We start from the raw sequence: 24388 nt of genomic DNA on the forward strand, positions 1-24388 counted from the left end.
TTTCATTTGGCCTTTAGTCTAGTGATCACCTGTTTAATGCTGTGTATTTACAAGCTTTTGCATTTGTTTCCCATTTAAAATTGTTGCACTATCGTCTTTGTGAACTAAGGAAAGAGATCCCAGTCCTAGACGTGACTTGGTTAGGATTGCAGTGAAATTTTTTTTGGCAGAGTCAGAATTAATTTTATCTCTGTACTTTGATTAAAAGAACTCTCTTCCTTCCTCAAACTCTTTCAAGTTCAGGTAGGACTAGGTGAGAAGAAGCACACCAAAGAGTTTCACCTCTGAAAGTAATTCTAAAATAGCATCCAGATACAGAGTAATTCATGTGATATTACTGCTGTTCCCAGAGAAGATTCTGAAATATAACTTTAAAATACCCAGCTTTCACTGCTTATTGTAAACATGGGATATTCAGAGAGGTAAGCTAATGGTGCTGTGTTTTGAAAAGCTTGTCCAGTGTTCATGAATTGAATGGTGCTATCTGATGTGACAGCTTCAGACAGCATAAAAACATTGCCAGTAGCTTTCTCTTGTCCTCCCTATTCTGTCTGCTTATACCCTGCAGCTGAAGTGACATATATACTTCCCTTGGAGTCAGCCTTATGGAAGAATGTTTTAGTGTGTCTTGTCTTATTGCTTTTCTTTGTGTAAAGTAGAAGTATTCAGAAACATCATTTCTAGTTTTGCTGTTGAATTCTGAGGATCTGTTATGAGCAGAACTAATTGGGCTTCAAAAAACACACCGACCACGTGGCAATTAAATGCTGAATTCTGTTGTTCTTGATGGGGAGCTGGAGTTTTGTGTTCACTTTCTATTACAAAATATGTGTTTCTGTGCTGTTACGTGACTGACTGAAACAAGTATTTTCTCTTTCCTCAGATTCATCAAAGTTTCAGTCTTCACTGGTTATTACAAAGATGACTAAAACTAATCCATTTACTTTGATTTTTGTTCAGTGTTATTTTTTCGTATTTTTAAATTCAGGGCAGCTTATTTGCAGAGTATTTTGAGTGTTTTCTAAATTATGGAATGAAGTGTCTAGTTAAAACTTGTCTTTCCATAGTTAAAAGGAGGTAAAGATTGCGGATTTAGACCCATTCAGTCAGTGACATTCATGCTATATTAAGAATGTAATAATTCATCTTTATTGTTCTCTAATTAGTATTGGCATCTTTGAAGTCACATTGCCACTTGTGACCAAACTGCTGGACCCCAGAATGCTTTGTATGCAGTTGTTTTTTCTCATGGCAGATTTACATTAAGATACTGCTACCTTTGAAATGCTTGGGATTTTCTTAAATGCCGTTGTGCTTTAAACTGGACATATGATGCAGAATGACTAATGCTAATTAGGCTTTTGTCCCAAGCTGTTAAGTTAGTACTGGAAGTTGCAGGAGAATTTATATGACACAGTTACTGCTTTGTTGTGTTCCGCAGTCATTAGGTGAAGGCAGAGATCGGCAATATATGTGTATGTTAAAAGTTAACTTAAAATTATCACAAAGAATATTTTAAATCATTAAAACATAGCAGTAAGACATCATTGGTATCACTCATTAAAATGTCATACATATACAAATAAGTGCAAAGAGACTCTGCAAGCTCTTGACAATTCTAAATTGTGAAAGAAGAGTCTTCTGCAGAGCTGGTTTCTTGCAACATAAAGATAAGTTTCCTGTCTGATTTATTTTGTGGTAGCTTTACTACTTCCTTTAATTGTGCAAAAAGCAAAATATACAGAACTTAAGATGTCCTCACACATCAGAAGTGTTTTCATATTTACATCTCGCTACTTATTCCTGTAGGGAAAAGAAAAATCGAACAGCATTTCTAAATACTTTTGTTGTGAATTGTTTATAACGGGATTTTCCACTTCAAAAGAATAGGTTTTCCAGCCATTCATAGAGTATGTTGCATTAGCTGCTTGAAACATATGTTTTATCTTGGCAAGGGTCAGATGATATTTTCCAAGGAAGATGGTGGTTATAGAGGTGCTTTGGGGTATGCAGCTTTTTTTCTGTGTGACAGGGGCTGTTCAGCATACTTTTTGTATTTTTGCTACTGGTGTCTGTTTGAACATACCATCTTTGTGCCATCTGTGGACTTCAGTGTAAGCTTTTATTAGGGAAATGGTCTTTCACATGCTGCTGTTAGACAGAAGTGTGTACGTCTTATTGATGCAGTTTTGAGGGTTACAGCATTATGTAGTATATAGTCTTTAAGTGTGGAACCAGTTTCCTAAGGTATAAAACCTGCATCATCTTTGGGTTATAAATAACATCTGTAATTGTTACAGCAGTTACTTTAAGGCATTACTTCTAGATTATTTTGATAATGAAAGAAAAAGCAGTTCAGAACAGTTCTCATGTGTTACTGTTATTTCCTGTGGACATTATCCTTGTTTTACAGTGATTGAAAAGGCAGTGAAATTTGGGGGTGTGGTCAGGGAGGGTGCCAATATATGTGTTTAACAGTGCAGCTGTTAAATCAAGCTGTCCTAGTGTTAATGTCTGTGAACTGCTTAAGCTGCCTTCTTTGTCTTGATTTCAAAATCCTCACAGAAGATTGCAAGGACTATGGGTGTATTGTTTGAATATATCTCATTAGCAGTAAGGAAAAGGCTATCCCAAGTGATAAATGATAAAGTGGCACTGTTGATGACTGCACCATCTTCCTCTTCCACCCCAAAGGTTAGGTACAATTGCAAACTCTGGATATTACTGATCCTTGGCCCTAAGGTTTCTTGCACCTTTCCAGTTGCAGTGGAAAAATTATTGGTAAAAGAATTCTCCTGGACCAAGAAAGAATCAGGCAGGTAGATTTATCAGATTATTCTGATTTTGATCATGTTACTGAAATATGTAAAATGTAAGGCTTCTGTGCTGTTCCCTACCCCTATTTAGAGGTGCTGGAGGGGACAAAAGTCTTCTTGATTCAGTGAACTCTTGCTACAGTTTTTTCAGCTGCCTAGCCAAGTGAAGTGCTACACAGTTCAATAGAGTAACCTGAGATGTCTTTAAAAAGAGTTTGTATCAGCTTGAGACATTACTGAATTCAGCCAGTGCAAAATACTAAGATGAATTCTGGCAAGTAGGCATGTAGGTGTTAGTGAGTTTGTCCTATGATCTTCAAATATTTGCCATTGTACCTTCTTGAAAGCCTGTTTTATTTGTATTGATCATCCAAATGCCATAACTTTCTATATGGCCACACTCAAGAGAGTTGTGGTCAATGTCTCAGTGTCCAAGTGGAAGCCCATGACAAGTGGTTCTCCTCAGGGGCTGGTATTGGGACCGGTGCTGTTCAGCTTGATCTAGTTCGAGATGTCCCTGCTCATTGCAGGAGGTTTGGACTAGATGACCTTTGAAGGTCCCTTCCAGCCCAAACTATTCTATGATTCTATGAATATCTTTGTTGGCAACATGGATGGTGGGATTGAGTGCCCCCTCAGCAAGTTTGCCAGTGACTGCAAGCTGTGGGATGTGGTCAGCACACTGGAGGGAAGGGATGCCACCCAGAGGCACCTTGACAGGCTTGAGAGGTGGCCAGTGACAACCTCATGAAATTCAAAAATGCCAAGTGCAAATTCCTGCACCCAGGTCAGGGCAATCCCAGGCACAGCTACAGGCTATGAGACTGAATTCAGAGCAGCCGTACAGCGAAGGTCTTAAGGGTGTTGGTTGACGAGAAGCTCAACATGAGCTGGCAGTGTGTGCTTGCAGCCCAGAAAGCCAGCCATGTCCTGGGTCACATTAAAAGGAGCCTGACCAGCAGGTTGAGGAAGGTGATTCTCCCCCTCTACTCCACTCTAATGAGACCTTATCTGAAGTAATGTGTTCAGCTCTGGGACTCCCAACACAAGAGGCGTGTGGACCTGCTTTAGTGAGTCCAGAGGAGGCCACAAAGGTCATCAGAGGGCTGGAGCACCTCTTCTATGAAGACAGGATGAGAGAGCTGGGGTTGTTCAGTCTGGAAAAGAGAAGACTCCCGGGAGACCCTATATCATCCTTCGAGTACCTGACGGGGGCCAGTGAGAAATCTGGAGAGGGACTTGTTACAAGGGCATGTAGTGACAGGACAGGAGAGAATGGGTTTAAACTGAAAGAGGAGAGATTCAGATTAGACATTAGGAAGAAGTTTTTTACTATAATCGTGGTGAGATACTGACACAGGTTGCCCAGAGAAGCTGTGGCTGCCCCATCCCTGGAAGTGTTCAAGGCCAGGTTGGACAGGGCTTTGAGCAACCCGATCTGGTGAGAAGTGTCCCTGCCCATGGCAGTGGGGTTGGAACTAGATGATCTTTAAGGTCCCTTCCAACCCTGACAATTTGATTCTATGATTCTATTGCTGGGACCTGTCTTAAGGTATTGACTAACCTAGAAGGGAAAGAGTGCTTTTTTTGTCATAGCTGGCTTTGGTTTATACTTCAGTACATAAATGAAGCAGTTGAATCCTGTCAAAAGTACGAGGTTCTCAAGGTGAGAAGTTAGTGAACTGGACAGATACCCATTCCCAGAGGTCTGCATAGCTTCTCCTTTGTGTTTGTTGCAGCTTCTGTAGCCTTCTGTGTACCTCTGGCATTCCTGATTGATGCTTTGGAAGATTAATGCTTTGGACCTCTGTTCTTATGTGTGGGTTGAGAGACCTTGAGAGGAGGACAGAAACAAAGTATTGTGCTGGACCATTTGCAGAATATGGGTGTTACTTCTGTGTTTTTAGGTACTTGAGCCAATATCTGTCTTTCAACAGGCAGTAATGTAAAATATAGTGTGTTTGATGATACAGTTCCTCCACTTTGTAAGAACAGATCTCTTTTCTGATAAATGTTTTTAATAACACCACCATATTTGTAATAAAACATGGTTTAGTATATTATGTATTAATAAAATATACAGACAGTAACTGTCAGTGTGATCAGAAAGCTTGTTTAGTGGTTATAGTCAAGTCTCAAAGTCTTTTAGGTTTCTAATCCAGCTTTTTGTTGTTTTTTGGTTTTTTTAAATTTCCAGCTAATAGTTCTTAAAAGCATGCAGTTCAATTATCTGGTCTTATAACAGCTGAAAATTGCAAAGAGGATCTTTACTGTAGTAATTGGCTTGTAAGGGTTAATTTTTGAAACCCAAACATTTCAGATGTCATTACAGCTGGAAATGCCGGTTCCTAAGGATTTGGTATGAGCTTGACTGTTTGAAGCATAAGGTGTAATATTATGTTAATTCTACCATTTCTGTCACTTTGTATATGTCCTCTTGAATTTTTCAGATAAAAATGTAAAGATTAAAATATTTATGAAGACTTTTGAAGGTTAATGATAGTTCTAGTGTTCAACTTTTGGGTGACACTATGACTATTCATGGAAGTTTTCAGCACATATATTCCAAAGCTATGCTTGGAACATGCATATAATGTTAACTTTAAAAGAATTGGTTTGCTTAGACCTATAGAAAACCTCTGATATTTCCCTGTAAGTGTTAATTTAAGCATCTGTAGTTGAAATTCTGACTATGTTTGTACATACACGAGACATTAGTTACGCATTTTTCAGTCCAGCACTCTGACTAGGCTCTTTTAGATATTGCAGGCCTGGAGGGTTCAATGTTGTGATGTCAATTGAGGACATTTGACATTACATGGGATTTGGCGCAATATACTGAAATCACAACACAGTCATAATACGGAAATTGTACTGTGACAGTGACAATCACAGTGGCCTCTTGGTGGTGTGATCCACTTCACAGCCTTTTGTCCTGAACCCTGTAGAAACCCACACGGTTAGTCCGCGTCTGACCAGGCTTCTCTGCACTGTCATGCCCAGGAGGCTTGGTGGCTGGCTGTCCTGACATCAGGCTTGGATCTGTCCAGCATGTCTGAGATGGCAGATTTGAGCATGGTGATTTGCAGCTCTGAAGTTATTCTCCCACCACTGTCTCTTTTGCCTGCCCCCTATTCCTCCCCAGTGATCGGCAGGTATTGTAGGAGGATCCCCAGTCCTTAATACTAAGCCTTAAGCCTCTGCTGTAGTGAGAGTAACCCAGTTTGCTCCTTTCCCCCATAAAAATTCTAGGGGAGTCTGTCCTTGTTTAGCTGAAAATTGGAGATCAGTTAACTAAGAAGATAAAAAGCCTCACAATGCAGCTGGTGTTTGCTTGATTTTTTTTTTTCCTTTTTTTAATAATGGGAGCAACCACTTAAAAGTCACATTATTTTCCTGGATTGTAGGAATAATCATCATGAATGTCACAGTAAATTCCATCTGTCAACTAGTCACCACATAGCCATTTGCTCACATCCCTAGGTGGGATGGGGAGAGAACTGGAAGAATAAAAATTAGGAAAAAACCCTTGTGAGATAAAAATTTAATAATTAAAAATATATTATTATGATAACTTAAACATTATAAGGAAAAGAAAAAAACTTAGAGGATAAAACCCAGGAAAGCCAATTGCTGCAAATGAAAATAATTGGTCACCAACAGCCAGTGCCCAGCCAGTCCCCAAGCAGCACAGGCTGTCATGGCCATTACACTGATTAGTTCCAAGAGTCCACCGTTTTCTGACCAGGTTTTCTTATGTATTGCACATGAGGAGAGTTTAATGTTTTAATACTTCACTTTGTGCTAAGCAGAGTGTTACAACTGTGAAATCAACAATACTTAGCAGAATATACTAACTGTATTACACCACTGCAGCTCAATACAAATGTGGTTCTGCTTACTAGTCTCTATCACAGCACTGGGTGTCCCCAGTTACTAGGAGGGAATCAGAATCATAGAATTCCAGGTTGGAAGGGACCTCAAGGATCATCTTGTCCAACCTTTCTTAGCAAAACCAGGCTAGACAGGAAGTCCTAGTGCCCTGTCCAGCTGGATCTTAAAAGTGTCCAATGCTGAGGAATCTACCACTTCCTTGAGGACATTATTCCAATGGCTGGTTGTGCTTCATTGTGAAAAATACATAGGTTGAAGCTGTCTCAAGCCTGTTGTTCTTCTCAAAGCAGCTCATACTCCTTTTTCATGTGCTCTGTTAGGGTGAGATTTGTATATACTTTCCCAGTGCTGATCTGACATGTATTTGCACCTTTTTGATTAATCAAGGATGAAAAGTTACTGAGCCAATGGAAAAGTTACATAGCCTGTTGATTCATTTAACTGTTGTAGCTGTTGGATCATCTCAATGATTACAGCGTTTCCCTAGAGCAAGACTACACCAGTCCGTATTGTGTTCAGCTTTCTTTTCCATAGTTGTGATCTGTCACTCTTTATGTTCATCCCTGAGTTCCTGTATTGGGTTTGCATGGAAAGTTGTTGGGGGGCGGCTGCAGGGGTGGTTTCTGTGAGAAGCTGCTAGAAGGTTCCCCCATGTCTGACAGAACCGATGTCAGCCGGATGCAAGACAGACCCACCACTGGCCAAGGCTGAGCCCATCAGTGACAGTGGTAGCACCTCTGGGATAATATTAAGAAGGGAAAAAACCTGATGGGAAACAGTAGCCAGAAGAAAAGAATTGAGACTATGAGAGAAGCAGCCCTGCAGACACCGAGGTCAGGAGGGGAGGAGGTGCTCCAGGCACCAGAGCAGAGATGCCCCTGTAGCCCATGGTGCAGTCCATGGTGAGGCAGGCTGTGCCCCTGCAGCCCATGGAGGTCCATGATGGAGCAAGTTCCACCTGCAGCCCAGGGAGGACCCCACGCCAGAGCAGGGGGGTGCCTGAAGAATGCTGTGATCCTGTGGAAAGCCTGTGCTGGAGCAGGCTCCTGGCAGGAGCTGTGGCCCAATGGAGAGAGGAGCCCGCACTGGAGCACGTTTGCTGCAGGACTTGTGACCCCATGAGGGACCCACACTGCAGCAGTTGTTTTCTGAAGGATGCACTCAGTGAAAGAGACCCACGCTGGAGCAGTCTGTTCCTGAAGGATGCACCCATGGAAGGGACCCACACTGGAGTAGTCGGTTCCTGAAGGATGCACCCTGTGAAAGGGGCCCACACTGGAGCAGTCTGTTCATGAAGGATGCATCCCATGGAAGGGACCCATGCTGGAGCAGCCTGTTCAGGAAGGATGCACCCCATGGAAGGGACCCATGCTGGAGCAGTCTGTTCCTGAAGGGCTATATCCCAGGGAAAGGACCCACACTGGAGCAGGTTGTGAAGAACTGCAGCCCATGGGAAGGACCCATGCTGGAGAAGTTTGTGGAGGACTGCCTCCCATGTGAGGGATCCCACCCTGTAGCAGGAAAAGAGTGTGAGGAGTCATAGAATCAGAATATTAGGGTTGGAAAGGACCTTAAGATCATCTAGTTCCAACCCCCCTGCCATGGGCAGGGACACCTCACACTAAACCATGTCACCCAAGGCCTCATCCAACCTGGCCTTGACCACCGCCAAGGATGGAGCATTCACAACCTCCCTGGGCAACCCATTCCAGTGCCTCACCACCCTCTCAGTAAAGAATTTCTTCCTTATATCCAATCTAAGCTTCCCCTGTTTAAGTTTGAACCAGTTACCCCTTGTCCTGCCACTACAGTCCCTGATGAATAGTCCCTCCCCAGCATCCTTGTAGGCCCCCTTCAGATACTGGAAGGCTGCTAGGAGGTCTCCACGCAGCCTTCTCTTCTTCAGGCTGAACAGCCCCAACTTTCTCAGCCTGTCTCCATACGGGAGGTGCTCCAATCCCCTGATCATCCTTGTGGCCCTCCTCTGCACTTGTTCCAACAGTTCCATGTCCTTTTTATGTTGAGGACACCAGAACTGCACACAATACTCCAAGTGAGGTCTCACGAGAGCAGAGTAGAGGGGCAGGATCACCTCCTTCGACCTGGTCATGCTCCTTTTGATGCAGCGCAGGATACAGTTGGCTTTCTGGGCTGTGAGCACACACTGAAGCCGGCTCACGTTCATTTTCTCGTTGACCAACACCCCCAAGTCCTTCTCCACAGGGCTGCTCTGAATCTCTTCTCTGCCCAACCTGTAGCTGTGCCTGGGATTGCTCCAACCCAGGTGTAGGACCTTGCACTTGGCATGGTTAAACTTCATCAGGTTGCCATCAGCCCACCTCACAAGCGTGTCGAGGTCCCTCTGGATGGCATCCCTTCCCTCCGGCGTATCAACCGAACCACACAGCTTGGTGTCATCAGCAAACTTGCTGAGGGCACACTCAATCCCACTGTCCATGCCACCGACAAAGATGTTGAACAAGACCGGTCTCCACATTTCTGACATATCTCCCCTGAGGAGAAAGGGGGGTCAGAGACAACTTGACATGGACTGACTACAGCCCGCATTCCCATCCACTTGTGCTACTGGTGGGGAGGAAGTAGAGAAATGGGCAGTGAAGACCAGGAAGAAGGGAGGGGTGGGGGGAACGTGTTTTATGGGCATGTAGCCTTTGTCTGTTTCTGCAGAGCCTTCTTCCATTGTAGCAATTACTTGATGGGTCATAACAGGAAGTGTTTGGATTTTTTGCATTTTGACATTCAAAAGGAAGACTAGTGTAAGATGGCTATTTTTGGCTTTGTGGGCACACTTTATGTTTCAATAATTTCAACATCATTTATATTGTAGGTCATACAGGAGTGTCTGCCAGCATGATGAAGAAAAGAACTTCCCACAAGTAAGTTGTTAATATTTGTACTAAAGTATAGCTCTCAGTAACTGGAAATGCTGTTCTAGAAATATATCTGTATTGTTCCACTGACTTTGTTCTTGAAAATCGTGTGGAATAATACTCAGTCTGTATATGTGTGTTGAGTCAGACTTTCAGGTCTTTCAGGAGGGTGATAGGCAAGAATGCCCTTACAAATAGTTTTAAACGTTGTTCGAACTGTTCATATGACATTGTCCTTGAATACAATTTTGTAATTCTTCCTGAAATTCAGAGAAAAGGAGTTCCAAGCCAGAAATTAACCACTCATACTGTAGGATCTCTGTTTTCTGGCACAGAGTTCATGTATTGTCACCTGGCCAATAAAAACTGCAAAGCATGCTTACTGATAACCCAGTCTGGAAGTAATTTAAAAAATATCTAATCTTGTACTCACTACAACTGTAGTTTTGAAGAGGAATTTTCACTTTTTTAAAATAAAGAATATATTGAAATACTTCTTCAAGGAGGCTGTTAATTCATGTTGAAGGATACCTGCTTGTCCCACACATTCATGTAATGTTTTTTTCCCTCTACAACATTCTTAAATAGTAGCAGCTGAACTTGGGTGAGTAGCTGTGCGAAAATAGATGGAATGTTCTGGGCATTATTGTTATTAGTGTCAAACAGCGAGGTGTTGTATCTGGCTACACCTCTGGTGGGAGAAATCTAAGCTGGGTAAGTGTGAAATTTACTAAAATGTTACTCTCTATATTCTAAGTGTAAAGACTTATAGTGGTGCATCAATCAAAACCTCTTTGTTCAGCAGGTGTATTTTCCACAATTAAGATAGTTAATCACTGCTAACAGTGTTAACTGTTTCCCACAGACAACACCTGATGTAAAACTACTCTTAATTCCTTCCACCAGCTCATCATTGTCCATTCTTGTCTATCTTCATAGAGGGCAAAGAGAAACATTTATTTGTGTAGAGGCAGTTAGAGTTGGTTAAAACTTAATTTCTCTTGTTCTCTTTCAACCGCTCAGAGAAAGGAGTGTATGATGGGAAGACTATCAGAGGTGGGTTGCCTTTTGTACTTGAGGGTGGCTAGATTTGTCTTTACTGTTGTGTTAATATACACTTATTTAAATACCTAAATAGGCTGTAAATTTGTTAGCATGAAGGGCTTTTATGGGACATAAGAAGTTCTGATCCTAAGTGACATGATTTTGAGGCATTTAACTTAAGGGTCCAGCTTAGTTTTATGTTAATCTAGTGTAGTTTGATTGTTAATTATTTACTAAGGGGTTTTTGTACCATATCAAGATGACTTCTTGTGTGCTGTCCCCTGATTCATTCTGAGAATGAGGCATAGTAGTAGAGAATTTTTTATATTTATAGTTTATTATAAATGAGTAGGATATGAATGACCATGTAATAATACATGCTGATACTACTCTGAACCATTATAATAGACCATGAGTCAGTAATGCATACTTTGTCACTGATTTAGTTAGTTATTTAGTTACTACTTATTTAAAGAAAAAGAGAAACAAGTCTAGTGTCACTCAAAGACCGTCGAGCAGACTTCAAACAAGCTTTAGAAGGTTTGTGGCAGAGGAAGGAGCCAAAAGCCAAGAGTATAGAACAGGGCATGATTCAGTAACTGAGGATGTGATAGAATGAGCAGCGTGGATGAGTCTTCTGAACTATTCTCTACAAATGATAGTTAACTGTTGAACCTTATGGGAACAGTTCCCAGGGTTCTAGGGCAGTTCTTCCAAGTGCTCTGTCAGTGGGCAGTGGTAATCTCTGTCAATATGAAGCTGACCTTACTGACATCAGTCAGTCAGTAATCTCCCAGATACCATTCTTTCCACCCTTGGTGCATAAGAAAAGAGTGCAAGAATTGGCATAAATATAAAACAGTCCTTTCTTCATAGGCTCTCTATTTCTTGTAGTTGGCAATTCAAGGACGTGGAGGTGCAGGTTATACCTGCTATTTAGCTACAAGTGAACTTAAAAATTTCAGAATTCTGATCAAGCTAACTTTTAGTCTTGGTTCCTGAAGCATCTGAAGATGAAATTCACAACTGAATGATGGCTTTTGAGAGAGTACTAGAAGTACTTTAAAACTTCTGCCTCAACTAATGTGCCTTACAGTCTGAACATTGTGAAAAGTACTTAATAACAATTTTGTCATCACCATTCTGCTATGAGTGATAGTCTGTAGTGAGATCACAATTGTTGAAAGTTTTGGATCCTATTTTTAATAACTTTTCTGCTTATTACCACAGAAGGCTTGAAATTGTACTGACTGTTGCTGCTGTACTGCATTTATACTGCTTCATAGTTTTCCTTTCCTGTTTTTCACAGTTGCGTCTTTTTAGCACATCAGTTGTGTATGGTTTTCTTTCACCATTCTGGCTTTTTATTTAGTACTACCCTGTGGTGGCTTTCTGAGATGAGAAGATAAGGTGTTTAAGAAACAAAACAAACCAACCAAACAAAAAACCCAAACAACAACAGAAAAATAAACCATGGCAACCAAACCTACATGGATAAAATAGTTAACTTTACTTCGTAGGCCATTAGGAATTGCTATTCTCCTTTTTATAAATTCTGGTTTGTCATTTAAGTACAACCCTGAAGTAATGGTTGATTTTTCTACTACCAGTCCTGTGCAGTTCTGCACTACATTGGTTTCCCTGGTAGCAACTGCCAAATAAAAATTTGTATGTGGGCCATATAAACACAACTTCAAAATCCAGGAAGAACTCCTTCCACTTGCATAGTCCTTAAAAAGTTTCTAAACTATCTGGTCCTGATAATGAAACTTTCTTGTGCCAGCTAGGTTTTACTTACCAGCTTATTGCTCTTCATGGCAAAGAAGAGGATCTGAAACTTTTGAGGACTGAAGGGCTGTTTATAGCGAGGATGTGTCTGATATGTCAACAGCTGTTTCCAGTACTTGGTATTTCCTTGTTTTCCTGGCTCCATGTTTTATGTGTCCAGGAAAATTGTTACCCATCTTCAAGAGCAAATCTTTGTGGAATTTTAAAGATAATTGCAATGAAAAAATTGTAATGAAAAGAAATGTGTTGAGCCTTCTGGATGTAGCATCGTAGAAGATTGTGTACGTTTGTATTACTTGGTGTATCACAGAAATAATGCGCTATTGAGGAGTGGTTTGAGTTGGTTACTTGGATGTCTTACATGGAAATATGTCCATAGGTATTATTTATTGATAGTTATAAAAGTGTGCTTGCTTTTTTACCACATGTTCAGATGCAAGAAGTTGATTTTCTTTGGTAAATTACTAGTTTGAAATTCTCATTTCTTGCACTATGGAGCGGTGCAAATGAGAGTGAATGGCTGTTCAGTATCCCCAAACAAAAATTTGAACTGCAAGTACACCTGAAGGGTACTTGACTTGGAATTAAATGTATAATGTTTTTTGCTCTCTGAGGCATTTTAAAGGTAGTGAACTCAGTTTGAACTAAGTTATGTAATCTTTGTCCGTCATATTTTTTGAATGAGTGTGAAGCTTTTTGCTTTATTGTTCCAATTTAAACATTAAAGTGGATTAGAGAGTAGAATTGACCATGAGGTTGAACATCAATAGTGTTATTTTTACCTTTTTCAACAATGATGATTAGCAGCATACACGAACTGCTTAAAATTGATAGTCGTCTGTTTTTAATGGTCAGTTGATTTTGTTCTGCTTTAGAATGGGATTATGATTCATTAGAATAAGCTGCATATACAAAACGTTTTTTATTGTGCCACGGAGCAGATCTCTGATCTCATTTTGTAATAGTAAACTATTACTTGCACTATTTCAGTTAAAAAAACCCCAACAAACAACAACAAAAAACAAACAAAACACCCACCATACATGTATATACATATATATATATATGTGCTTAAGCAAGAGCTAGGATTTGAAAACCCATTCTAGACAGTGTCTCTTAACTGGAAGAGGTTGATGTTAGAGAAAAATCTGTGCTATCAAAGTTAGGAATACAAAACCTGCAATTTGATCTTGCTAGAAAGCTCAAATGATAACAAAAGTGAAATTCGCTAAAACCCTCTGCTAGTATTTTCATGGTGAATGAAGGTCTGGTGGTGGGAGAAGCTGCTGAAGGAATCTTATGCCTTGTTTTTAATGGTTATGATTTCAGCATCAAGCATTCCCATGTCCATTAAGCATTACATTGTCATGGAGTGAGTGCATTATTCTGAAAGACTGCTTCCAGGATTTCATTGGTGTGATTGTTACTTGTCTTTTTCTGGATCACATAGGAGCTTCTCTGAGAGTGTTAGTAACTATCTGTAAACTAAGGAAGAATATTATTCTCTGCAACTGATAGTCTCTGTTAGATGTTGCTTTTAAGCATGCTACTGGTGTGCACATTTTACTGCCATTTAAATAAAGTGTGCTACAAATAGTAAACCAAAAATTTCTTCTACACCTAGTTGACGTTCATGAGAAATTTTATCCAGCAACCCTCTCAGTAACCTTTTTAGGAATCACTATGTGTGTTGTAACATGCTAAAATAGATAAAATATTTATCACCAATATTCTGTCATAATATTTCTTAGTTTATTTAATCTGTATTCAAAATTGTCAATTTTTGTTTTTAATAACTGAGTAGAGTAAAACTTGCAATTATTTGAAGCTGTTAAATAGCTTACATGACCATTGATCGGAACAACTGTTACTTACTAGAGGGAATCTCCATATGACTTCCATGAAAATAGTAGGATAAAAAAGTATATTTGATCTATTATAGACTCACAGAATCATAGAATGGTTAGGGTTGGAAAGCACCTTAACATCTAGTTCCAACCCGCCTGCCATGGGCAGGGACGCCTCAGTAAACCATGTCACCTAAGGCCCTGTCCAGCCTGGCCATGAACACTTCCAGGGATGGAGCATTTACCACTTTTTTGGGCAGCCTGTTCCAGTGCCTCACCACCCTCACAGTACAGAATTTCTTCCTTATATGCAACCTAAATCCTCCCCTGTTTAAATTTAAACCCATTGCCCCTTGTCCTACCACTACAGTCCCTGATGGAGAGTCCCTCTCTAGCATCCTTATAGGCCCCCTTTAGCTACTGGAAGGCTACTATAATGTCTCCTTTCCACATTAAGGAGTATCCATTCTGTTGCTATTACCATTACGTGCCATTTTGCAATACTAAGAAGGAATGCAAGAGACATGTTACTAGTATGTGTCTTCAAAAATACTCGGGAGTCAAAAATATCTGTAAACAGAGAAGGAAGCTAAATTGCCTTCAGGTGAAAACACAGGTAGGGAAAACAGGCACCCTGGAAGAATTTTAGTCAGCCACTGGTAATGTTTCCACTGATTTCCTCATCCTGGGACAGGATGTGTTTAGTCTTCTACAGGGAGCAACCAGGTAGTAAAGTTATAATATTGCCAGGTAACTTGTGCCTTGAGACCTGATCAGGTGAGTTTGACTTTTGACATTCAGTGTAGCAACGGCTAAAATAGTTTTTTTTCTTCTTAAGCAAACTAGTTTTAGAAACAACTTAGTAAACTAACTTTACCACACACATAAAAATTGTTTCACTACTTTTCAGTGTGTTTTTCTTTTCTCCAATATAATATAATATGCTTTATAACCAAATTGGAATATGGTGCACATAACTATAAAATATATTGCCATCTCAAGCATACAGCTCTTGTCTGGAGTAGAATTTTGAATATATGTATGTGCTTGTTTAATATTATGTTTGTATCTGTGTACAGAAAGCATAGAAACAATGTGGGACCAAGCAAACCTATTTCTCAGCCACGAAGAAATATTGTAGGCTGCAGAATACAGCATGGATGGAAAGAAGGTAGTGGACCTGTAACACAATGGAAGGGCACAGTTCTTGATCAAGTTCCTGTAAATCCCTCTCTCTATCTTATAAAGTATGACGGATTTGACTGTGTGTATGGACTAGAACTGCACAAAGATGAAAGAGTTTCAGCACTTGAAGTTCTTCCAGACAGAGTTGGTAAGTGGTTTGGGTTTTTCTCCAAAATTCACATACATATAACCTGACATTTACTATTAAATGTTCTCTACTAATCATTCCGGACTTCCCTCAAGATAACATCTGACCACTTTAATGTTACTAGTCAATTTCATTGATGTCTCATGGCAGGTAATCTAAATGCTCTGTTTAAATTTTCTTGCTTCCACAAAGATTTGATGATACCAGTGAGTGCATTGTTGTCTTCAGTCTTAAAGTAATAGGCAATACATTCTGTAGGTTTTGTTCAGATTAACATTGATATTTCTGTTAGAATTAAATGATTGATATTTTCTGTTCTGTGTCTGACAGTACTAATGTCGCATTTCCTCATGTAATTCCCCTAAGTACTTTTAATAATGGGGGGAAAGGGCATCTTCTAAGTGAAATAATTTGATTAGTAACAAGGCTTTTTTGATCTTCAAAATCAGCAAAGTTCAGTATTTATTTAAGCAAGGAATTACTAATTCATAACCAAAATAAGCTGGTGCTTCTTCTGACTGCAAAGCAATTGGTAGGCTCTAGAGTGGCATTAGAGGGAACCAAACCCCAGAGTTTCATTAATAACTTCATAGAATTGTTATGTGATTGGCCTGTCTTCCTCTTCTCCCCTGCCTGCCTCTCTCCCTGTCCAGTGTCTAGTTAAAATACAAAGAGCCTGCTCTGCTGTGGCCTCAATTGATCTCCCTTTACCTTCCATTTACCCTTGATTGCTTAACCATAGGGAGTACAATGGCGTATTGTTACTTTAATAAGATTTTGAACTTCTGCAGCTCTTCAATAGTAAACTCTCTGGAATGGACAGTATTTGTTTCGTACACAAATTGACATAACTTCCAATCAAAAGCTGCTTATAAGGCAGGGTAAAGATTATTTTTCACAAAGACATACATATATCTGTGCATTTGAATGAGCTTAGGAAATGCTGTCATTTCAGCTTCATCTCGAATTAGTGATGCCCACCTGGCAGACACAATGATTGGTAAAGCTGTGGAACATATGTTTGAGACAGAGGATGGCTCAAAAGATGAATGGAGGGGGATGGTTTTGGCTCGAGCTCCTATTATGAACACGTGGTTTTATATTACCTACGAGAAAGATCCCGTCTTGTACATGTACCAACTCTTAGATGATTATAAAGAAGGTGACCTCCGCATTATGCCTGATTCAAGTAAGTAAGCCAGTTACTGTTTTCTTCTAGAAAGTGGTAGCTTTTTATATTAATCTTTGGCTGTATTTGATTTATGGACAAGAGAACTGACAAAAGATCTTGTTTGTTACTCTGGTCATTGCCTTTTTTATTCTTTTTTTTCCCAAGGATACCAGCTAACAAAAGATGATGGCACAACAAAGAACATGTGTGTTAACCGCTGAAATTTTACTTTTCTCAGCAGTGACATATGCAGGGAAAAGCATTTTCTATAATTATTCCTAATTCTGGTGAAAATAGCTACGTACTACTGTGGGAGAGTTTCTGCTTGTTTTTTTTTTAATGAAACTGACAAACCAGAAGTTTTCCACTGTTGTTTTCTTACAGAAGTACCGCAGCTCATCGAAATGGCACTTGACTTGTGTTTCTGAAGCAGTTCTTGTGGGAGTAATATTTTGGGACCAACTAATAGATTCATTTCATTGGGCTAGATGTCTTCAGTGTGAAAAACTTCTGAGTAGTTTCTTGAGGGAAAGAAGTACTAATCTTGTAAAAATCAATTTTCTCTAACATATTTCAACACACTACCAAGAAGAATATTTCAGCAGATTGAGGGATATTTTTTTCCCTCCCTTCTTGAAATGAAAGTCATTGGGACCTTTCCAATTAATTTAGAAGGATTTTCAGAGAATTAATATTGTTCAAGAGGTTTGAATAGCCAGTGCAAAGAGGGGGATTGGGAGAGAGGGGGAAAGAAAAAATGCTTGCAAAAAATACTTCTTTATTTCTCCCATTTACCTAAAACAGACTCTGTGAAAGGGGAAATCTGGGCTTTAAAGAAAATTAATAATTAGATAACTGTCGTGGTTGGCTACATAGTGCTTTACAGAAATATTGATTACAGTCAATTTGTGGAGTTTGGGACTGTTGTCCTTCAGATCGAGCACTGATAACAGTCTGCTGGCTAAATAAACAAGTGGCACACTTGCATGTCTATAGTTAATCATCTGTGTTTAGATACTTCCCCCACCACCACCCCTTAACAGCTGTTAAGAGTGGGGGAGAAAAAAAACATATTTGCTGCTTGTTAAGAGTCATCCACTAATGTTAGTGGAAAAGTGACCTTCCTCGTCCTAAGGAAAATAAAGCAAGCTCTTTCAGATTTGAACATTCAATTAACTTGTTCTTTGTCTTAACTATTAAAAAGGGCTTGGAATGTATTTTAAATCTGCTTCGTTTTCTTGCACCTTTGGGGGTAGGGATAGGGAAAGAGCTTATATGCTTTCTTTCCATTTAAGATCTAATTGGTTTTAGTGCACTTCTTCATTCATGCTCACCACCAGAGTATTTACTGCTTAGCTGTTTGCGAAACACTCTTAAGTATTTGCCACCTTCGGTGAATCTGAATGCTTTCCAGATCTTTTTGTGTCCTGAAGTCACTGATTGAGTGTTAACAGTACTATTTTTCAAATCAGGTTTTAGACTACCTGGGAAGTACATCTATAAATTTGATGGAACTTGCCACAGTAGTTATAACTTACATTTCTAGGGAGTGCTTTCTTCTCAAAGACAAGTTTTGCTTATGTGAGGAGACCAAAATTTGGGTAATTTCTTTAAAACTTTTTTTCATGATGGGAAATGTGTTTCTGGATCTGTTACTAAAACTTTGTCAACACTTTGTAATTCCTTCTGAATGCAAATGTTAGAGTTCAACTTGCATCTTTGTCAAGGAGACTCTACGTAAAACTGGTACTAAGAAGATACTAGCTATGTGCTAGTGTATTTACAGAGGAACTGAAACAAAAATTGAAAGAGGAACTTCTTAAGTTTGTGGAAGAATCTTAAGTATAAATGTAAGCCAGTCTGTTAATTCCATGGTGTTTTGGGGTTTTTTGTTTGCGAGTTCTTTCACAGCTCTCAGAACGGAAAAGAAAATGGGTGAACTCTGTACGGAGCACTTAATGTGAACTTGGAACAAAAGCATTAATTTAAAAGCTTAAGATTACCATAAAAGCTACATCAGGTGTGACGTTTACTAAGAAATTTCCTCACTGGGATACAAAACACAGGTTTATCTAAACTGGTCAACAAGAAGACAAACTGAGAAAATATGTTGTGGTTAGCTTCCAGTTCTCCAGTACTGTGTTTTCACCTATTATCACATTTGTTTTGTGATTGGGTTGTAACCAACCCCTTGGTAATTAGCATGTTACAAATCATGCATTTTGTACCCTAATCTGGCATAGGCATCATCAAAAATACAAAGATATTCTAGGTAAGTTTTGCTAGACAAGAAAGTAACATGGTTAGACTCTATCAACAGCATTATTCCACTATGGAGTCAAAAGCCCCTTTTCATGAGGAGTTTACACTTGCATTTTAGAAGAGATGTTTTTGTTGCAGTGGTGTGCATGCATTGAAACACTGAATAATGCATGTGGGAAGAGGTAGATTCAGTTTGGCTGCCTTTCTGCTAAGGAGGCCAGTGCCTTTTTCTGGTAGTGGCTTAAATTAATTATCCACAGACATTTTCTATAATATGTGCATAAACGTTCATGTCAAAGGGTTTACTTCTCTTAGCAATCAGAGTGCCATTTTTGTCTTAAAAAAATGAAGACAATTCTACTCAAAAGTTCATTTGCAACTGCAGTTTCTAGAAGCGCGGCAATCATTAGATACTTGTCGTGAACAAAACTAACTTTCTGCATACTCTGTATTTTACAATTCTGATAGTCAAATGTGAGTTTTAAAGGATACTCTGCAGTAGTTTTCCATATTGAAAAATTCCATTAATGTCTACCAAAGTACACTGGTTTTGTGTTACAGATGATTCACCTCCTGCAGAACGGGAACCAGGTGAAGTTGTGGACAGCCTGGTAGGCAAACAAGTGGAATATGCCAAAGAAGATGGCTCAAAAAGGACTGGCATGGTCATTCATCAAGTTGAAGCCAAACCATCTGTCTATTTCATCAAGTTTGATGATGATTTCCATATTTATGTCTACGATTTGGTGAAGACATCCTAGACATCATCGTGAACTTTTGCCAAATTTGTGGAACTATTAAATGTAAAATTTGTAGACACAAAGACTTGACTGCTTTCCGGTTTAATGAAAGCTTAAATGTCCCTGCGAACCCACAATCTCTGCCAGCAAAACTGTTTTGTTCTGAATAATATAAAGAAACGTGACATTTTGTGTAAGAGAGCTCCTTTTCGTGAAGGAAGTTGATATATTTGGGCAGGAGGGAGTTAAAAGCAAAGAACAGCTGCAAATTCAAGCTGTGTAAAGTTGATCTAGTATTGTAACCATTAATCTAAATTTTTTCATAGATTTTAACTTTTTCTTCAACCTTGCACTCACTTGTTCAACTGCCACATGCAAGTGTAGTTTGATATTTTGATATGCCTTCTTTTGTAACATTAAATTTAATTTTTTGGCTACTAGCAGTCCTTGTTTTCAGGGTTGGGACAGAGGTGACTTTTCTGAAAGGTTTCAACAGTTTGTTCAGCATTGAGGAGTGCCTAACCCAAGTAACATCAGTCTGCTGTGTTTCTACACTTTGTTTCAAATTTAGCTTTTTAAGAACTTGCAGTACATAGGAATACTTGTGCATTTTTATTAGTCACAAGGCAGTAGGATATCAAGTGTTTGACTTAATGCACCTTTCAGTGAAAAGGCTTTAAACTATAAAAATGCATTTAATCTGTATAACCAGTTAATTAGAAAATGCAGGTTAATGGCCCATATTGACAAGTTGTAGGAACCAGTAAAATACATGCCACAAGGCTGCCTTCAATCCTTAATGTTGTACTTCTTTCTTTCTTTGTTATACACACTTCTTAGCAAAACCCAAGTGCTTGGTGCCACAATTTTAACAGTATATATGCTACTTCAGAAGACTTTAGACTACGCATTGGCAATCAGTAGTCTCTCATTTAATATCAGAACCTAGCAACCTGAATGTTTATGTGTGGACTTAGAAACCTAACAGTAGTTAAATAAATAAATGCAATCTCATGCCAGGGGAGTGGGGAGGGGGTGTCCTTTCACATTGAAGACTTGCTTTAGAGAAGGAGAAGCATTTGTTGCTTTCTGCTCAGTCTGTTGCATTTCTTTGTTTTGTTCTAAACCATTTTGGTTCAGGAAGGCATCTTCCCAATTAATTCTTTTTCTGGCTTTTCCACATAAGGAGTGTCTGGACAAATCTACAGCTTAAACCTGTTGTTGCCATTTGTGGTGTACATTGTACTTGCTTTGAGGTATGCTGTTAACATGAATTTCATTCTATGAACACTAGAGTTCTGCATGCCAGTGGTGTACTATCTGATGGAAGCTATAGGCAGTCTCAGTGGTTCAGTCATCTGCATTAGATTGTGGATGTAAATAGCAGCCCACAACAGCAAAATCCTGTCATGGTTTTAATCTTGCAAGTTAGTTGTAAAGGTTTTTAAGTATGGCAGTCTTTGAAAGCATGAGAATTGCAACAAGGATCAGTACAGCAACAAAATAGTCATGTTACATTAAGGCAGAGCTCTGCAAGTTTCAAAGAACTGCTTCACAGAAATACAGTATGTGAAGACAGTCAACACTTTGGATGGAAGGAACAAATACTCTGATAATCCAACCATATGCCATTAGTGGAAGGATGCAGGAGAGATGCTGTTAATCAGAGATCAGAGGTCGGAGTGACCTCTGTTGTGGGTATTCTTGATATTGAAGACTCAGTGGTTTAAGCCCCTTTCTGTCAACTTTTTTGCCTGATTTCATATTTTAGCCTTAAGGCTTGTGCCTCATTATGCTGTTGAATGGTAATAAATACTCTCCATATAAATATGATACCTTAATTCTTTGCCCATTGCTATTATATTGCATATGTCCAGTATTTCATCATGGGCAACCAAAGGCAGGCTGTTGTCTTTCAGTGAATAGCTTCTCAATGCAGTCCTTAAGCTCTAGGTACCTGAGTCGTAAATGTTCCTTGTGTTTTGAACAAAGTGAGCAGATTTGCAACACAGTGTTTTCATCCTGCAGATCTGTTGTGTGTTTTCTATTGACTCTTAAGAGTCCTGCATGTAAATCTCAAAGCTGAGCCTGGCTCCATGAGCCCAAGTGGATATCTGTGGCACAAGAATGAGTGAGTGTATTGATTATACACAAGATACATGAATAACCTAGTACACTGAACTTTGGGCTGTACATCTGAGGAATACAAGGTTTGTTTTGAAATATCTGAGGTTTAGGTCTGTTGGAACATTTTTAGCGTTAGGCTTGCATTTGTGGGTTTTCTGCAAGCCTCTTGGATACACCATGTATTCTGCCAATTAGAGTATAATCTATAAACTGTAAATTTAATGGTTGTTTTTGGATGTCCCCATTGTCTGTTGAGTGGGTATTTCTTTTCATCTTTTATTTTGCCTCTTTTTTTTTCTTTTTTTTTCTTTTTTTTTTTTTTTTTTTTGGATAGCTTAGACCACCGTTTTTGAGGCTTGAGACTAATTCCACTCCCTGCCCATCTGCTTTGGGCTTTGTTTTAGGCTCATGTTTCAGATCTGCATGCAGTGCTTGCGTTACCCTGGTAACTAAATGTTGGTTCCTTGTTATAGGGGTTCAACATTACTTTCCAAAACCACATAGGGCTTGTGATGGCACAAGCCATGGATCTTTGTATAAAAGTTATTCGCCTTTCACATTTACCTGCTGTAGTATTGTTGTATATTGTGTGTGTGCGTGTGTGTGATGTCAGGCTGCCATGTAAAACTTTTTAAAAGGGAAAAAAAAATTAAATGCAGACCATCCTTTTTTGCATGCTTAGAGGGTTAGAACATTCAATGTAACAAACTAAAGTTGCATGTTAAAATGTTTAGGTTTTTGTTTTGTTCTGTTTTTATTTTGTGTTCAATTTTTTGTGACTTTGCTTATTGTGCTGTTTTAATGGTTGTTAGTAGGATTAAATGCACCGGTGAGACGAGCATAGTGCCAACAGAAGGTAATTTTCCAGTTGTATGTGTCATACAGCATTTGAAGGGACCAAGTATTCTGTTGAAGAAAAAATAAAATTGCAGTTGATTAACAAAACACTACATTTTTCTTCTTTCTTTTGAGTGCCAAACCCTAAACAATGTTGAAGTAGACTATGGGGAAAACCCTTTTTGGGTTGTTTTTTGGGGTTTTGTTTGTTTGTTTGTTTGTTGTTTTTTGTTGGGTTTTGTGGTTTGTTTTGTTTTGTTTCTTTGGTTGGTTGGGTTTTGGGGATTTCTTTTTGTTTGGGTTTGTTTGTTTTGTTTTTTTTTTCTTTTTCAATAGCTAGAAGCCTCCTTTAAGGAAATTATTTTAAAATGGAGGCTTTATCTTCAGATAGAATTGACTTCAGTTGCTTCAGGGGGAAAAAATTGTATTAAAAACAGTTTCTGGTTCCTTGAAAATGCTGTGCTTTTTGTATTTTACATCATTAGTGCAATTTGGATGGTTCTTGGTATGTGTATAGTTCAAAGGTCTTCGTGTTCACATTTTTAAATTAGGTAATGACTTCATCTTTAGAGCTTGGTTTCATTATTTTTATTTTACTTTGAACAATGTAGACAGTTCCCTGTTCTCTGCATTTAGAAGTATAAACACTTTAAATCTGTTACTTAATTCTGTAAGTAATTTTTATAATTATGATGTAACTCTATCCTTAAAACATTTAAAATAAACCCGTTATGTGCAACTTATGACTGTAAACTTTGTTCTCATGAGCAAAATGTAGCGATGTGATTTCAGATTGTGAAGAAGCATTTTTTTTCAGTTTTCTAATTAAACAGGATTTATTATTTAAATGCTGAGCCATGTATGCTGGCATAATACTTGCCCTATGAAGCAAGTTTGCTTGCAAAGCCAAATCTTAATTTTTTTTTTCTTTTTTCCAAGTAAGTGTAAATGCTGATAAGATGGAACTTGGCAAAGGTGAAACACTGCTTAAACTATGTTTTACTGAACACAGAAATACTCCCCTCCAGGGGATTATGCAAGTCTGTGAAGGAGTCTGTTTCCATATGACAAAAAAGTACTTCAGCAGTTGGAAACAGCAGAAACATTTGACAGTGTTTATGTGATACATTTGTCTGCTTTGAATTAATAAAATTTGAAATGAAGCACACTTTTTATAGATGATAAAACATAGTTGATTTGAATTAGAGGTGATGAACAGAGGCAATAACAGATGCAGATTTTTTAAAGTCATATAGGTTGTTATAATGCATTAGAATTAATATTTTTATGTTGTTAAGGCAGATTTCAATATTGAGCAGGTTTTATTTATTCCTACATCATTTCTGATAATAAAGAGGAAAGTGTTACGTAAGTACCCCAGAATACATTTTTTGACATCAAGCTTGGTGCCAAGTGCTGAAGATGCTGAAGATCTTTGGGCATGCCAGCTTACGGATGGAATGAATACCCAAGCCTCTTCAGTTCCCTTAGGTCAGTGTCCTATTTATTGCATCCTGTTGCCTGAGAGGTCGGTCCCAGTGAAGATTTATGTTGTGTGCATCTGCCAATTAGGGAGAGTCTTGAGGCTTTGCTTTAGCAAAAGTACCACATCCAAAAAGCACGTTTTGTGTGAGCTGG

The 24388-nt window shown here is 38.9% G+C and overlaps 1 protein-coding gene across 3 annotated transcripts in view; it reads left to right on the forward strand.

The window, feature by feature from the left end:
* SPIN1 (spindlin 1) overlaps positions 1-23937 on the forward strand; it is a 68638-nt gene extending 44701 nt beyond the window's left edge. For all 3 annotated transcript variants that reach the window (XM_080637859.1, XM_080637860.1, XM_080637861.1), the window contains exons 3-6: positions 9559-9607; positions 15360-15613; positions 16569-16802; positions 19608-23937. In XM_080637859.1, the coding sequence (XP_080493985.1) occupies positions 9559-9607; positions 15360-15613; positions 16569-16802; positions 19608-19807 (737 nt within the window). In that variant the 3' untranslated portion in view covers positions 19808-23937. The remainder of the gene's footprint in view (positions 1-9558; positions 9608-15359; positions 15614-16568; positions 16803-19607) is intronic.
* The last annotated feature ends 451 nt before the right edge of the window (positions 23938-24388 follow it).

The sequence above is a fragment of the Psittacula echo genome (assembly GCF_963264785.1).
Source record: "Psittacula echo genome assembly, chromosome: Z".
NCBI classification, from domain to species: Eukaryota; Metazoa; Chordata; class Aves; order Psittaciformes; family Psittacidae; genus Psittacula; species Psittacula echo.